The sequence below is a fragment of the Aquarana catesbeiana genome, linkage group LG12, assembly GCF_042186555.1.
Source record: "Aquarana catesbeiana isolate 2022-GZ linkage group LG12, ASM4218655v1, whole genome shotgun sequence".
Lineage (NCBI taxonomy): Eukaryota > Metazoa > Chordata > Amphibia > Anura > Ranidae > Aquarana > Aquarana catesbeiana.
This window is the reverse complement of record NC_133335.1, coordinates 165,063,211-165,078,975: the sequence shown is the minus strand read 5'-3', so window position 1 is coordinate 165,078,975 and position 15,765 is coordinate 165,063,211. Positions and strand designations below refer to the sequence as shown.

The 15,765-nt window shown below is 45.5% G+C and overlaps 1 protein-coding gene across 6 annotated transcripts in view; it reads left to right on the top strand.

The window, feature by feature from the left end:
- The window catches only part of RNF157 (ring finger protein 157), a 136,602-nt gene that overhangs the window by 104,121 nt on the left and 16,716 nt on the right, over nt 1-15,765 (top strand). For 5 of the 6 annotated variants that reach the window (XM_073606160.1, XM_073606158.1, XM_073606159.1 and 2 more), the window contains exons 18-19: nt 1,925-1,970; nt 2,768-2,863. In XM_073606160.1, coding sequence (XP_073462261.1) covers nt 1,925-1,970; nt 2,768-2,863 — 142 coding nt within the window. Of the gene's footprint in view, nt 1-1,924; nt 1,971-2,767; nt 2,961-15,765 lie in introns of all 6 variants that reach the window. The other variant, XM_073606161.1, reaches the window with a different exon arrangement.

Sequence of the window (15,765 nt, the reverse complement as noted above, 5' to 3'; positions counted from 1 at the left end):
CAAATGGATTTTCCCATCCACACATTTAAGGTGGATGGGGAAATCCTCCCCGCTGCATTATTGTATTCTGACAGCAGGACTCCCCTGCTGCCAGAATACATTGATCAGCGCTGCAGCCGACTGGCTGCATGCGTTGATCGAGCACACATTTTCCAGCAGTCCCGTTTGAGAGGAGTTGATCAGAAGGTTAACTCCTCTTTAACAGAAACGTCCATAGACAGATCGAAATTTGGCCAGTCCCTGCTTAACCAGACAAATTTTGATCCATATATAACCAGCTTAAGTCCTACAGACCAAAAAGTCGCCGGCATGCCTGCCTTTGCCTTCTATTGTAGGGCTTATTTGTAGTTGGCAGTTCCAGGAGATTTTTTTTTTTTTTTATTATTTTTATTAAAAGGTTTTTCACATAGAAAAATACAAACTTAGAAACGTGGTAAACATTCAGCACTACAATTCAACAGCACCAGTGTACAATGCAGCTCCCAGGCCAAATAAAAGAAAAAGGCAGCAATCTTTCCAGAGAAAAATTATAGTTAGTAGAGAGAAGGTTGCATACAATATATATTCGCTGTAAACAGTATATCTCTCCCCTGCCTGAGAGATTTTATTTGGTGTCCATCAAACCTTACACAAACCTCTCTGCTCGCCACATATGATAACCCTCAACCAGGAGGCAATTAATCCGATACTGTGGAGCTATTTTCTGTCCAACCACCCATACCATTTAAACTTATCAGACACCCCGCTATTAAGATATCTGGCTTCATACATCGGTATGAACATTATTTATCAATGCCTTCCAAGCCATAATGGTAGGGGCCAACGGTTTCTTCCATGACAAGATAATCACTTTGCGTGTATAATACAGGGTGAGCAATGTACAGATCACATTTTTGAGTGCTAACGTGTCCACCAGGCCCAACAGACAGACTTCTATAGATGGTTTTATGGTGATCGTAGTAACCAACCTAACACAATCCACCACCTCCACCCAGAACTCCCGGAAGTGCGGGCAATGCCAGAAGATGTGCAAAAAATCTTCCCCAGGTGCATCGCACCTTCAACAGTTCGATGGGTGCGCAGGGAAAATCCTCACCAGTTTAGCAGGAGTGTAGTAAACTCTATGAAGGAACTTGAACTGTATCAAGTGATCGCGTGCCGACATCAATCTAGCAAACGTGGTGCTCCATATATTGTCCCAATAATCGTTGTCAAGCTGTAGGAAATCCAACAACCATGCCACATGACAGGAGGCCAAAACCTTGGTAGTGTCTATGAATAATTCCTTGTATATAATAGACGAGGCTTTAGGCTTTTTCCCTGAGCAGCGATTCCAGGTCACCAACCCGCACATCCAGATTTGAGGACCTAAGTTGGGCAGAAAAAGCATGCCTGAACTGGAGAAAATGAAACAAGTGCGAGTTGGGGGGCTGGTGCTTACTTTTAAGCTCATCAAATGTATGTTAATACCCCATTTCCAACCACCACACCCACCACACCCACTGTTTTTATCCCATATCTGGTCCAAGTGATTGGGTTTGGATATGAAAAAAGTGAGACAGACGGGGATTACGCCACAGAGGAGTATACGGTGACACCACCCCACCCTGGGGTTCAGCCCTTCTAGGCAAATCCCATGCTCTGATGACTGAGTGCATGGATCCCGTAATAGGATAAGGCCCCCCCCCCGTAGAACAAGCAGGACACCGCCTCATAGGAACCTACAACTGCAGCTTCTAAAGTTACCGCGGGATCAACCATCTGTGTGCAAAAAAAACTAACTACCCTGCTTGGAAATATCTGGCAAACAACTGCCCCACTAAGAAATATCTGGCAAAGCAGTTCCAGGAGATTTTATTGTAAAGAAGTGGTAATGGTCACATGGGCTCACTGATGTCATGTTGTTTTTTCTTGGCTTTTTCAGGGAAATGTCACAGAAGAAGAATTTGCATCTCCAGAAGAGGATGATGGTAACACTCTCAGTATTTACCCCATTGAATATGTTCCATGTACTGCTTTAGTTTTCATTGAGCCACCACTTATGTGTTGTTTGAATGTTTCTCTAATTCCCTGTGGGTCTAGCAGTTTTGTAGACACCTGGTAAGGAATGCTATGACTCCATAAAACCTGCAGAATATTAAAGATGGGCAGTCAGTAGAAGGCATTTGTAATAATATTAATCTCTGTTTTTTGATTTGTTACAATAGGGCATTGAATTCTGAATGAGCTTGGTAACATCTCAGACTAATGCCTTCGACACAAGACCAAGGCCGTTTGACTCAGGCCCTAAGACCATCTTATTTAAAGTGTGCTATCACACGTTGCTGTTTGGATTGCATGAAAAAAACAAAGACTTTGTTAATTGACAGTTGTACCCTTCTCCTGCAGGCAAGACAAAGTGTTAGTTATCAGAACGGGCTGAGGGAGGCAACCAGTCATCCTCCATGGTGGCCCTACACATTGACACTGAGTTGACATTTCTGCTCTGACAGGGAGAGTATACAAGTGAATAACAACACACACCCATCTGAAATGTATGGCAGCACTGTTATAATCTAGAGAATCAGACTCCCATTTTGGACTGGTACTTTTTAATATTTTGCTGGTTATTCATAATATGCATGTACAGACCACTCATGCATGGCATCATTATTGCAGTCGACAACTCTCTTCCTCTTCTTACTGTGCTCACAAGATTCCCAGGCTAATATATGTTGGGCAGTCTACAAAATCATGCCCACCTCTAACTTCCTTAACTCTGTTGCAGGGCAGAGGACTGGCAGAGAGTGTGACAATAACAATGCAGCTCATGTCACACTGGACGCTCTGGACAATGTGCGGGGCTCTGATGGCTGCCTGGCTGGTGAGTGGCTGCCTCCTGAACATGAACTCTCCCTCTTCACCCCATCCCTAATAATGGTTTATCTCACCAAACAAACCTGAACCAGCGTCAGATAGCAGTGAGTGGGAGAAAAGCCTACTTATTATCCCTCCTAACTGTAGGTGTTTCACTTTTCCCTGTCTGTCCTCTCATTCTTCTCCTCATTCTTTCCTTTAAATCTGCTGGATGTCTTTTCTTTCTCTAGTTTCTACATTAAGTTTTATTTTCCATTTCTTGCTGCTTTTATTTTTTACCATCATCTCATCTATGTCCTTTTTTAAGTTGGCTGAGTTCATGACAGTGCTGTCTATTAGAGCACTTGTGGTATAACCAAAATCATAGAGCTGTCCCAGATATCAATACTGTCTGAGTCACTGACCTTGGACAAGCATGCTACAAGTGAAATTAGAGCTGTTAATCTGCATAGGAGAGTGAATTAGAAGGTGCTAAAGAGCAGGTCCTAAGTAAAAGTGAAAGCCAGTGAACATGCATATACTGCAATTGTGTCAGAACATCCACCTAATGAATCTAAGGGACACCAAGCACAGGTTAAAAAAAAAAATATTTTCAGGTATGTATTTTTAACTCAGAAAAGTCCCTTCTATTGCTCTCAGGGCCCTCCAAACCTCCAAATGGATTTTTTTTGTTGCTGCTGTGATTCAACTTCCTGTTAGAGAGAGGGTGGCTACCAGGGGCTGCCCATCCATTAGGGGCGCCCGGGCGCCGCCCCCTCTGTTCTCTCTACCCCCTATATGCAGTGGATAGATTCATGGATAGCATGAATCTATTCACTGCTGCCCCCTATTCATCCAAGGTAAGGACAGAGGGTGGTGGTGGGGGGGCTGTGTTAGTGCCGCAGGGGGTAGTGCCGCTCCACCGGCAGCCCGGGGGGGGGGGGTTGTTTGCCCCCCCCCCCAAAAAAAACCCCACCAGCCGCCACTGGTGGCTACATTCATTCTCCATGGTCCCACCGTATGTAGGAATGTAGCCACCCTTTCTCGGTTGCTCCTGAGACAGACTAGGGAACATGGGCTGTGTAGTGTGCATAGAGCAGTGCACATGACAGCAACTAACGATCACTGCTGGTTCTGAAAAAAAAAAAAGTGAGGGAAAAAAAGAGGTTCAGGAACTCACTGAAGCTGACATGTCATGGGGTAAGAGGTTGACAGTTTTTTGGTTGTCAGTTGCCTGCACCTCAGAAGACAGGAGACAGTGTATAAGGTTCAGCAGTTAAAGCTTAAATATTGGTAATTTTTTTAAAAATCACACACGGGACAGTACTTACATTCAAAAGTTGCCTTTGTGCTGGTGCTGGGCTGCTGGTGTCTCTGCCCCCAAACCCCCGCAGCCATAATCTTTTGGTGCTTTGGCAATAAAAACAAAGTATCAGGTGCATAAAAGTACATATTCCATATCCATGTCCCTGGTTGCCATGAGAAAGCGTTTCACGCACGTGCACTTTTTCAAGTCACGGGAATGATGGCATTTAGAGGATTTAAGCCCAATTAAATCTTTAAATCTTTTAAAAAGTAATTTGATAAACAGCCATTGTGAAAATATACAATCAATAGTTCTATGGAATAAGTACTTTTTTACTTTCTTTAATCATGTTGTGAATAAATCGCCAGTGAGTTCATTGGACATTGACTGTTGATTATTGCAACGGCTTCTACAATCGTTATACTCCAGCCCCTAAGTGTTGTCAGCCCTTGTTGTTTTTAGTGCTTTGGGGTTAACTATTTAGCACTGGCACAGACATTCCCCAAGAGTGCCGACTATACCTGCCCTTTCCAACCCCCCTTCCCCTTTATTTATGAAAGCTGTACTATCACTTCTATGAATGAAAAGTGATCTGTGAATGGAAAATGGGTAGATGCCCGGCTTCTGTGGAGATGCAACTCGGTGTACATCTTGCGGCCTGTATGTGTTTCTTGATCATCTGATCAAGGGTAAATACTGCTGTGCAAAATGTAAGCACATTGTTTCCCTGGAAGCCCAGGTTCTGAATCTAGGCAAGCAACCGTCAACACTGAGAAGACTCTACATACTAAAGGAGAGTTGGGATCATACCCGGCAGGTGCCAGCAAGGGCAAGCACAGAGGCGGGAGGTGACAAAGAGGTGCAGGCACCAGAGAAGAGTAGATGGGTGACAATCAGGAAGGGTAGTCAGGGAGACCAATCCTGAACTGGAACATTCCAATAAGTACGCCCCGTTGAGTGACATTGGTGAAACCAGTCAGGGACCAGCATTGTTGGAGCAGAGTGATGCCCCTAGCTGCCAGGGAAAGAACTCTTCCAACGAGGGTAAAGTCAAGGAAAAGAAAAGACAGATTTTGGTGGTAGGGGACTCAATTCCCAGAAGGACAGAGAGGGCAATCTTTCACAAAGACCTGAAGTGCCGAACTGTATGTTGTCTGCCAGGCGCTCGGGTTTGGCACATCATGGATCTGGTGGACAGATTACTGGGGGGGCTGGGGAAGACCCGGCTGTCATGGTACACGTTGGCACCAATGACAGTCAGAGGAAGATGGAATGTCCTAAAAAACGATTTTAGGGATTTAGGAGCTAAATTGAGGAATAGAACCTCCAAGGTAGTATTTTCAGAAATACTATTGGTACCTCAAGCCACACCAGAAAGACAGTGGGAGATTAGGGAAGTAAACAAGTGGCTGAAGAGCTGGTGTAGAAAGGAGGGCTTTGGGTTCCTGGAGAACTGGGCCGACTTCTTAGTCGGTTACCAGCTCTTTAGCAGGTGACGGACTGCACCTAAATTGGGACGGTGCAGATCGGCTGGGAGAGAAGATGACCAAAAAGTTAGAGGGGCTTTTAAACTAGGCGACGGGGGGGGGGGTCCAGATATAGAGATAGCCAACGTGGAACAAATTTCAGTGGGTAGTATTGGGGGCATTGCTGGTAGGTTGACTAAAGCACCTAAACCCGTAGTAAGTATAGTGACAAGTCCTAATTGCAACCTCAGAACACCCAATAAGGAGATAGCATGCGTCCAAACACAACTACGAGACTTGTTCACCAATGCCAGGAGTCTGGCGGACAAGATGGGAGAAATAGTGCTGCTATTGTATGAGGAGTATTTAGATTTTGTGGGAATTTCAGAGACTTGGTTCAACAGCTCTCATGATTGGCTGGCAACCATTCAAGGGTATTCCCTATATTGCAGAGATAGGGAGGGTAAAAGGGGGGGTCTGTGCCTGTATAACAAAAACAATGTACAGGTGAATGTGAGGGACTACATCACTAATGGAGCAAGGGAGGAGGTGGAATCCTTATGGGTAGAGCTACAAAGGGAGGAAACCAAGGGGAAAGTATTACTGGGAGTATGGTATAGGCCCCCTAACCAGAGGGAGGAGGGGGAGGCGGACCTTCTATCACAGCTTGGAAAGGCGGCAAGGATGGGAAGTGTCATTATAATGGGGGATTTTAATTATCCAAACATAGACTGGGCAGAAGGAACCGCACATTCGTTTAATTCTTGCCATTTCCTAAATATCTTGCAGGACAATTTCATGGGTCAGATGGTAAATGCACCAACAAGAAACAATGCGTTACTAGACTTACTGATTGCTAACAATACAGACCCGATCACAGATGTGGAAATAAGGTGCATTTTAGGAAACGGCGATCACAGGTCTATTAGTTTCAGTATAAATCACACAAGTAGGAAACACAAGGGGAATACAAAGACACTGAATTTCAAAAGAGCCAACGTCCATAAACTTCGCTCCCTGCTAGAAGATATTAAATGGGATAAAATCCTAGGAATAAAGAACACGGAGGAAAAATGGGTGTGCTTTAGGAGCATATTAAATAAGGGTATTGGCCAGTGCATCCTAGTGGGTAATAAAATTTAAAAGCGCTAATAAAAGTCCTGGGTGGCCTAACTCCAACGTAAAAATGCATATAAAAGCAAAGGAGAAGGCCTTCAAAAAATACAAGGCTGAGGGGTCATATCAGCATTCCAACTGTACAAAGAATGCAATAAGAAATGTAAGGCCTCATACACACGGACGTTTTAACAGCGGCTTTTTTGAGCTTTTTTTGCTGCTTAAGAACGCCACTCCATGTTATTCAATGGGCTTATACACACCATGGCGTTTTTGAGCTGTAACAGGCATGGTCATTTTTAAGCTCCAAAAAAAAACAAGGACCAGTGCGTTCTGAGGCTCCAGTGCTAGAGCTGTGTTGACGCCGAAAAAAGCTCATAAACGCGCATTAGCACTATACTGACGTTTTTTAGCGTCAGCGTTTTTAAGCTGTAAAAATGTTTATGTGGGTAATTTGGGAGTGGAAAATAGCAGGGGGATGTTTTTTTAAAAAAAACGCACCTTAGCGTTAACTCTTACAAAAGACGTTAAACGCACACTGACGCCAAATCAAAATGCTAATAAAATCACGTTTTTAACGCTGCTTTTTTTCCAGGCGTTGTTTCTAACTTTACAGCCCGTTTTTTTAAAACGTCTGTGTGTATGAGGCCTTAGGGCGCAATCAGGGCGGCTAAGATAGAACACGAAAGGCACATAGCGGAGGAGAGTAAAAAAAATCCCAAGAAATTCTTTAAGTACATTAAGAATAAAGGGGGAAGACAGATCATATTGGCCCCATTGTCAGGGTACTCACCAGGGCCGAGATGCTGAGAGCGGCTCCCCTTGCAGCTGAGTGCGCTATACCCCTGGAGGTGGTACAGAGGGTATCGGGCACAGAGAGGCACGGGTCGCCAGGCACTAGTAGGAGCCTGCGTGTTGAACTTCTGTCTGGTAGTAGTCCGTGCAGGGTACACCCGGACGGTGATCAGCAGAGGAATCAGACTGGGGCTCCAACACCTTGGACCTGAAGTAGATAACTGGAACAAGTATGTAGAGAAGCCAGGGGGTCAAACACAGCAAGCCGGTAGGAAGGAAGTCCGTTTAAACAAGCCAAGGTCATACACAGGAATCAATCAATAGGAGAGTCCAAGACAGGCCGGGGGTCAAACACTGGAGCAGGCAGTAGCAAAGTCCTTAAAGAGAAGCCGGGGGTCAAACACTGGAGCAGACTGAAGAGGAATCCGTTTAAGCAAGCCGAGGTCAAGGTGCAGGAGAAGTTCAAGGATGGTCAAGGAAATCCGGGTCACAACAGGCAGGAGTCAATAGTAGAACAAGGAACAGGAACACAGAAGCTGAAATGACAAACCAGCAATAAGCCAGAGAGCTGGGCTGCCTTTTATAGGGCTAATAGGGGAACCCACGTGTGCGGCTAAGATGCGTACGTGCTTACGCCGTTTCGCTGTCCGCTAACTTGCACGTCTATGTGCGCCGTTACGCCGTGACGTGGTGTGCTGAATTGCGTACCCGCGTACGCCTATTAGCCATTCTGCCACGCAGGCGTACAGGGAAATGCCGGTACTGGCAAACAAAGTTTCTGTTATTCCTCCGACAGTGCCCCCCCCCGAGGGGCAACCTCCGGATGCCCAACCTGGCTAATATCCCTGGGTGTCGTCTGTGAAAATTCTGAACCAAACGAGGTGCGTGTATATTACTGGCAGGTTCCCAGGAGTTATCTTCCGGTGGGTACCCTTTCCATTTCACCAGATACTGAGTCTGCCTACCCCTCTTTCTACAGTCCATAATTGCTTCCACCTCAAATTCTTCTTCACCCTCTACCTCCACTGGTGGAGGTGGAGGTTCCTCCCTTCCTGAAAAAGAATTGGGAACTACTGGTTTTAGTAGGGATGCATGGAACACTGGATGGATTCTTAGAGTACTGGGTAAGGTTAGTTCGAAGGCCACAGGATTAATTACCCTTTTTACTTCAAAAGGACCAATGAATTTTGGGCCAAGTTTACGTGAGGGACAGGGTAATCTAAGATTGACAGCAGATAGCCAAACCTTATCCCCAACCTTAAATTCCGGATTGTTCCTTCTCCCTTTGTTGTAATATTCCTTATAGCTGTCTTGAGCTTCCTTCATGGCCTTTTGGATCTGTAAAAAATTAGATTGGATGAGATTTACTCGATCTTGAACTGCGGGGGTTGTGACTTCTGGAATGGAGTTTGGCAGAAAAGATGGGTGGAACCCATAGTTGGCCCAAAAAGGCGTCTGATTGGTGGCAGAGTGTGTGGCATTATTATAGGCGAACTCCGCACAGGGGAGAAGGGTTGACCAATTATCCTGAGAGCTAGAGCAGAAACAACGGAGATATTGCTCCAAGGTCTGATTTGTCCTTTCTGTTTGGCCGTTGCTTTGGGGATGGTATGCTGAAGAAAAGGAGGTTTTGATCTCCAGGGATTTACAAAGGTCTTTCCAGAATTTTGAGGTAAATTGAATTCCTCTATCAGAGGTGATGTTGTGGGGAACGCCATGGAGTCTTATTATTTCTTTAATAAAAACATTTGCTGTAGCCAAAGCAGAAGGGGTACCAATCATCGGTAGAAAGTGTGCCATCTTTGAGAGGCGATCCACCACTACTAAGATGGTGGAAAAATTTTCAGAGGGAGGTAGATCAACAATGAAGTCCAAAGAAACCTCACTCCAAGGTCTTTCAGGGATAGATAGGGGTCTAAGGAGGCCCCAAGCTTTAGTGTTTGACCCTTTGCTGCGTTGGCAGGTAATGCAGGATTGAACATACTTTTTACAGTCTTGCCTCCAACCCGGCCACCAGAAAGAGCGGTGAACTAATTCAGAAGTCTTCCGTACTCCGAAATGTCCTGCCATTTTGTGATCATGGAAAGTCTGTAAAATTCTAAGCCTTACAGAGGAGGGGACAAAAACCTTGTCCTGGGCCCACAGCAAACCATCTCTTTTTTCTAAGGAGGATATCTCGGATTCCGTGCATTGCCTAGAGGCCTGTTCAATAGCAGATTGAAGGTTAGGTTGAATGAGATGAAGAAAATTGTGAGAGGACAGGATGGTTTCAGGTTCTGTTGACTCATTGGCCTCTGGAAACATACGGGAAAGTGCGTCTGCCTTCCCATTTTTTGACCCAGGTCGATAGGAGATATGGAAATTGAACCTGGAGAAGAATAATGCCCATCGGGCTTGTCGGGGCCTAAGACGTTTGGCTGTTCGGAGATACTCCAGGTTCTTGTGGTCCGTGAAGATCATGATGGGCTGGGACGCACCCTCCAGTAAGTATCTCCATTCCTCAAGGGCAGTTTTTATGGCTAATAATTCCCGGTCACCAACATTATAATTTTTCTCTGGAGGACTTAGTTTGCGGGAGGCAAAGGCTACTGGATGGAGAAGTGCCTTAATACCACTTCTCTGAGACAAGATGGCTCCTGTGGCGGATTCTGAGGCATCAACTTCAAGTACATAAGGTAGAGTGGGATCCGGATGCTGAAGTATGGGAGCTGACGTGAATAGATTCTTTAGTTTGGCAAAGGCATCTTGAGCTTCCTGGGACCATCGGAATTTGATTTGTTGATGAGTTAATTGAGTGATGGGAGAGATAATTGAGGAGAACCCCCTAATAAACCTGCGATAAAAATTGGCAAAGCCGATAAATCGCTGGACTCCTTTTTTGTCTGAGGGGGCCGGCCACTCCTGGATGGCTTTAACTTTTTGTGGATCCATGGCTACCCCTTCAGTAGTGATGATGAAGCCAAGGAACTGGATGGTAGTCTTTTCAAATTCACACTTCTCTCCTTTTAGGAACAGGCCGTGTTTTCTGAGAACTGAGAGGACTTTCTTGACATGGTCTCGATGTAATTCTAAAGTGGTAGAGAAAATCAAAATATCGTCAAGATAGACAATGACAAAGTTATCTAGGAATTCCCGGAAAATATCATTGACTAGATGCTGGAATGTAGCTGGGGCATTACAGAGCCCAAACGGCATCACCAGATACTCAAAGTGACCGAATCTGGACCTGAAGGCTGTCTTCCATTCGTCCCCAGCACGTATCCGAACAAGATTGTATGCCCCTCGTAAATCCAATTTGGTAAATATTTGGGCAGATCGAAACCGCTGGAACAGTTCAGGAATGAGGGGAAGTGGGTATCGATTTTTGATGGTGATTTTATTAAGTTCTCTATAGTCTATGCATGGTCTGAGAGATCCATCCTTTTTCTCGACAAAAAAGATACCAGCCCCTGCTGGGGAGGAAGAAGGACGGATAAATCCTTTTTCAAGGTTTTCATCAATGTAGAGGCGGAGAGCTTCCAACTCGGTCTCCGACAAGGGAAAAATTCGGCCAAACGGAATCTCGGAGCCGGGCAACAGATCGATGGGGCAATCATAATGCCGATGAGGTGGTAAACTATCGGCCTTCTTTTTATCAAAAACGTCCAGGAATTTGTGATATGCTGCAGGGACATGTGTAAGCGTATCTGGCACTGGTTGTACGGTCAAACAGGGGACAGTCTTATTAGAGGTTGGCACAAAACAATGCTGGGAGCAGTATGCTGAAGAGAAGAGAATTTCTTTTTTACTCCAAAGGATCTGAGGGTCGTGTGCCATTAGCCACGGGAACCCCAAGATAATGGGAAACATGGGTGAGTTGATGATGTTGAAACAAAGAAATTCCTGATGACCAGAGTCTGTAGAGACAAGAATGGGCTTGGTTTCTTGAGTGATGGGTCCTGAGTTGGGTAGAGACCCGTCTGCCAGGTAAATCTGAAGGAGCTGTTTTTTATCTTGAAGAGGGATGTGCAGACTTTGGGCAAGAGATGCATCCAGGAAACAGCTGCATGCTCCGGAGTCAACGATAGCCAGCAGTCGAATTCCCTCTTCCGCCACCTGTAATGAGACCGGTAGGATAAGGTGAGACTGGGTTGAGTCAGCAACTTGAAAGTTCATAGCATGCCGTAAGCGGTACTTACTGGGTCTCACAGGGCAGTTACGAAGGAAATGGCCAGCTTCTCCGCAGTAGAGGCAAAGATTGGCTTGACACCGTCGCAGTCTCTCATCAGGAGTGAGTGGGGACCGGACCAGTCCCAGTTGCATGGGCTCACTGTCAGCAGAAGCTGAGGGACCCGCGATAGGCACAGGAACTGGAGGAACCCGGGGTAACATCCAGGTAGGCCGGGAAGACTGGAAGCGTTCAGAGCGACGCTCCCGCAGGCGTCTGTCGAGCTTAGTGGCGAGTTGGATCAGATCTTCCAAAGAGTCGGGGGTATCCACTCGTGCCAATTCGTCTTTAAGTGTTTCGGAGAGGCCCTGACGGTACTGGTATTTAAGGGCGGCCTCATTCCAGGTGGTGTCTCCAGACCATTTACGAAATTCCACGGTGTAATCCTCTACTGGTCTTTTTCCTTGGGTAAGGGTGTGCAGAATGGATTCAGCAGTAGCTGTGCGTTGCGGGTCATCATATAACTGAGCCATAGCGGCAAAGAAAGTTTCAACTGAGTCTAATAAAGGACTCTTCTGTTCAAGAAGATTATGAGCCCAAGATTGTGGTTCTTCAGATAGTAGTGAAATAATGAATCCCACTTTTATGGATTCTGCATGGAAAGTCCTGGGTTGAAGAGCTAGATACAGTAGGCAAGCATTTTTAAAAGCTCTAAATTTCTTCCGGTTTCCAGAAAAACGTTCCGGAGTGGGGACTCTGGGTTCAGGGAGAGTCGTTACAACTAAAGATGCTGGGGTGACTTGACCTTGAGGGGAGGCCACCCCGCTGGCTGAGGCTGCATCTGAAGGAGCTGGAGCAGACATCAGGTGCTGGAGACGGCCCTCAATTTGGAAGTAGCCATCTTGAAGTCTTTGGACAGCCTGAGTAAGAGCTGTCACCTGCTGACAGAGTGCCTCAAGGGGAGAACCAGCTCTGTCGGCCTCTGACATGGCTGGTTTGTACTGTCAGGGTACTCACCAGGGCCGAGATGCTGAGAGCGGCTCCCCTTGCAGCTGAGTGCGCTATACCCCTGGAGGTGGTACAGAGGGTATCGGGCACAGAGAGGCATGGGTCGCCAGGCACTAGTAGGAGCCTGCGTGTTGAACTTCTGTCTGGTAGTAGTCCGTGCAGGGTACACCCGGACGGTGATCAGCAGAGGAATCAGACTGGGGCTCCAACACCTTGGACCTGAAGTAGATAACTGGAACAAGTATGTAGAGAAGCCAGGGGGTCAAACACAGCAAGCCGGTAGGAAGGAAGTCCGTTTAAACAAGCCAAGGTCATACACAGGAATCAATCAATAGGAGAGTCCAAGACAGGCCGGGGGTCAAACACTGGAGCAGGCAGTAGCAAAGTCCTTAAAGAGAAGCCGGGGGTCAAACACTGGAGCAGACTGAAGAGGAATCCGTTTAAGCAAGCCGAGGTCAAGGTGCAGGAGAAGTTCAAGGATGGTCAAGGAAATCCGGGTCACAACAGGCAGGAGTCAATAGTAGAACAAGGAACAGGAACACAGAAGCTGAAATGACAAACCAGCAATAAGCCAGAGAGCTGGGCTGCCTTTTATAGGGCTAATAGGGGAACCCACGTGTGCGGCTAAGATGCGTACATGCGTACGTGCTTACGCCGTTTCGCCGTCCGCTAACTTGCACGTCTATGTGCGCCGTTACGCCGTGACGTGGTGTGCTGAATTGCGTACCCGCGTACGCCTATTAGCCATTCTGCCACGCAGGCGTACAGGGAAATGCCGGTACTGGCAAACAAAGTTTCTGTTATTCCTCTGACACCCATAAAGAATGATGAAGGGAATCTGGTTACAAAGGATGGAGAGATGGCGAAGGTTTTGAATGTATTCTTCTCCTCAGTCTTCAAGAGGAAAGAGGGCTTCAGTAACCAAAACTACAAGGTTTATCCTCATGGCTAACAGAGGATAGAATTATGAATAGACATGAAAAACTTAATATAAGTCACCGGGACCACATGACTTGCACCCGAGGGTCCTTAAGGAACTCTGTCAAGTAATTGCCAGACCATTGTTCCTAATTTTTTACAGTCTACTGACTGGTTTGGTACCAACTGATTGGAGAAAAGCCAATGTAGCACCAATATTTAAAAAAGGACCAAGATATATCCATGGGAACTACAGACCAGTTAGCTTAACGTCAATAGTTTGCAAGCTCTTGGAGGGGATGATAAGGGACTATATACAAGATTTTAGTAATGAAAACGGTATCATTAGCAGTAATCAGCATGGATTCATGAAGAATCGTTCTTGCCAAACCAATCTATTAACCTTCTATGAGGCGATGAGCTGCCATCTAGCTAAAAGTAGGCCCATAGATGTGGTGTATCTGGATTTTGCAAAAGCATTGGATACAGTTCCTCATAAACGTTTACTGTACAAACTAAGGTCTGTCGCCATGGACCAAAGGGTGAGTACATGGATTTAAAACTGGCTACCGGGGCGAGTTCAGAGGGTATTGATAAATGATGAGTACTCGGAATGGTCCGGTGTGAAGAGTGGGGTCCCCCAGGGTTCTATCCTGGGACCCATACTATGTAATTTGTTCATAAATGATCTGGATGATGGGATAAAAAGCTCGATCTCAGTATTTGCGGATGATACTAAGTTAAGCAGGGCAATAGCTTCTCTGCAGGATGTGGAAACCTTGCAAGAAGATCTGAACAAATGAATGGGGTGGGCAACTACATGGCAAATTAGGTTTAATGTAGAAAAATGTAAAATAATGCATTTGGGTGGCAAAAACAGAAATGCAATCTACTCACTAGAGGGAGAACCTCTGGGGGAATCTAGGATGGAAAAGGACCTGGGTGTCCTAGTAGATGACAGGCTCAGCAATGGAATGCTGCAAGCAAAGCCCATACAATATTGGCATGCATTTAAAAGGGAATTAACTCTAGAGATAAAATGATAATTCTCCCACTCTACAAGACTCTGGTCTGGCTGCACCTGGAGTATACGGTACAGTTCTGTGCACCAGTCCTCAGGAAAGATGTGCTGGAACTGGAGAGAGCCCAGAGAAGGGCAACAAAGCTAATAAAGGGACTGGAGGATCCTAGTTATGAGGAAAGATTACAAGCACTGAACTTATTCTCTCTATAGAAGAGATGCTTGAGAGGGGATATTTCAGTGTACAAATACCATACTGGTGACCCCACAATAGGGGTAAAACTTTTCAGTGATAGGGCATTTTAAAAGACTCGTGGCCATTCACTAAAATTAGCAGAAAAGTGGTTTAACCTTAAACTGCGTAGAGGGTTCTTTACTTTAAGAGCGGTAAGGATGTGGAATTCTATTGCACAAGCAGTGGTTTCAGCAGGGAGCATCGATAATTTCAAAAAACTATTAGATAGGCACCTAAACGTTCACAACATACAGGGATATACAATGTAATATTGACATAAAAGCGCACACACACAGGTTGGACTGGGTGGACTTTTTTCAACCTTGCCAACTATGTAACTATGAATGAAATATCTGCCTCCTAAATTTTCATTCATGGAAACTATAATAGAGCTTCTATGAATGGAGGAGCAAGGTGGAAAGGACAGGCATAGTCAGCCCTCTTGATGCATATGACAGGTCCAGTGGTTCGTATTAATAGGGTACTAGTATGGGGGTCTGGAGAGTTTCGGATTTCAACTAGGACAGTTGGCAACAGCACAAGAAACACTTATCCCTCGCCAAATCCTCACTAAATATGCTAAAATATAATGCTGAATATTTTTTATTTTTTTTTACCTAAGCTTGGGATTTAACAGGCAGCAATTGTCATACTTTCCAAGTGATCCAATGCAACCAGATTTCAAAGATCTCACATATGGGTGGGTCTGCTTACTGACACCTTTACATTTCTCTCTCTATTTGATGTTTCACTGATCAGGTTCAATCTTCCAAAGCAAATTTGAATGTGACTGGCGGCTTTGCCAAATTAACTAGCGCTGACAGTTAATTTCTGGTTTTCTATATTGTATATGAATGACAGGTAGGCCTTCTTCACACGGGCGATCATCTGAGACAGCAGATTCCAGCACCGCATCAC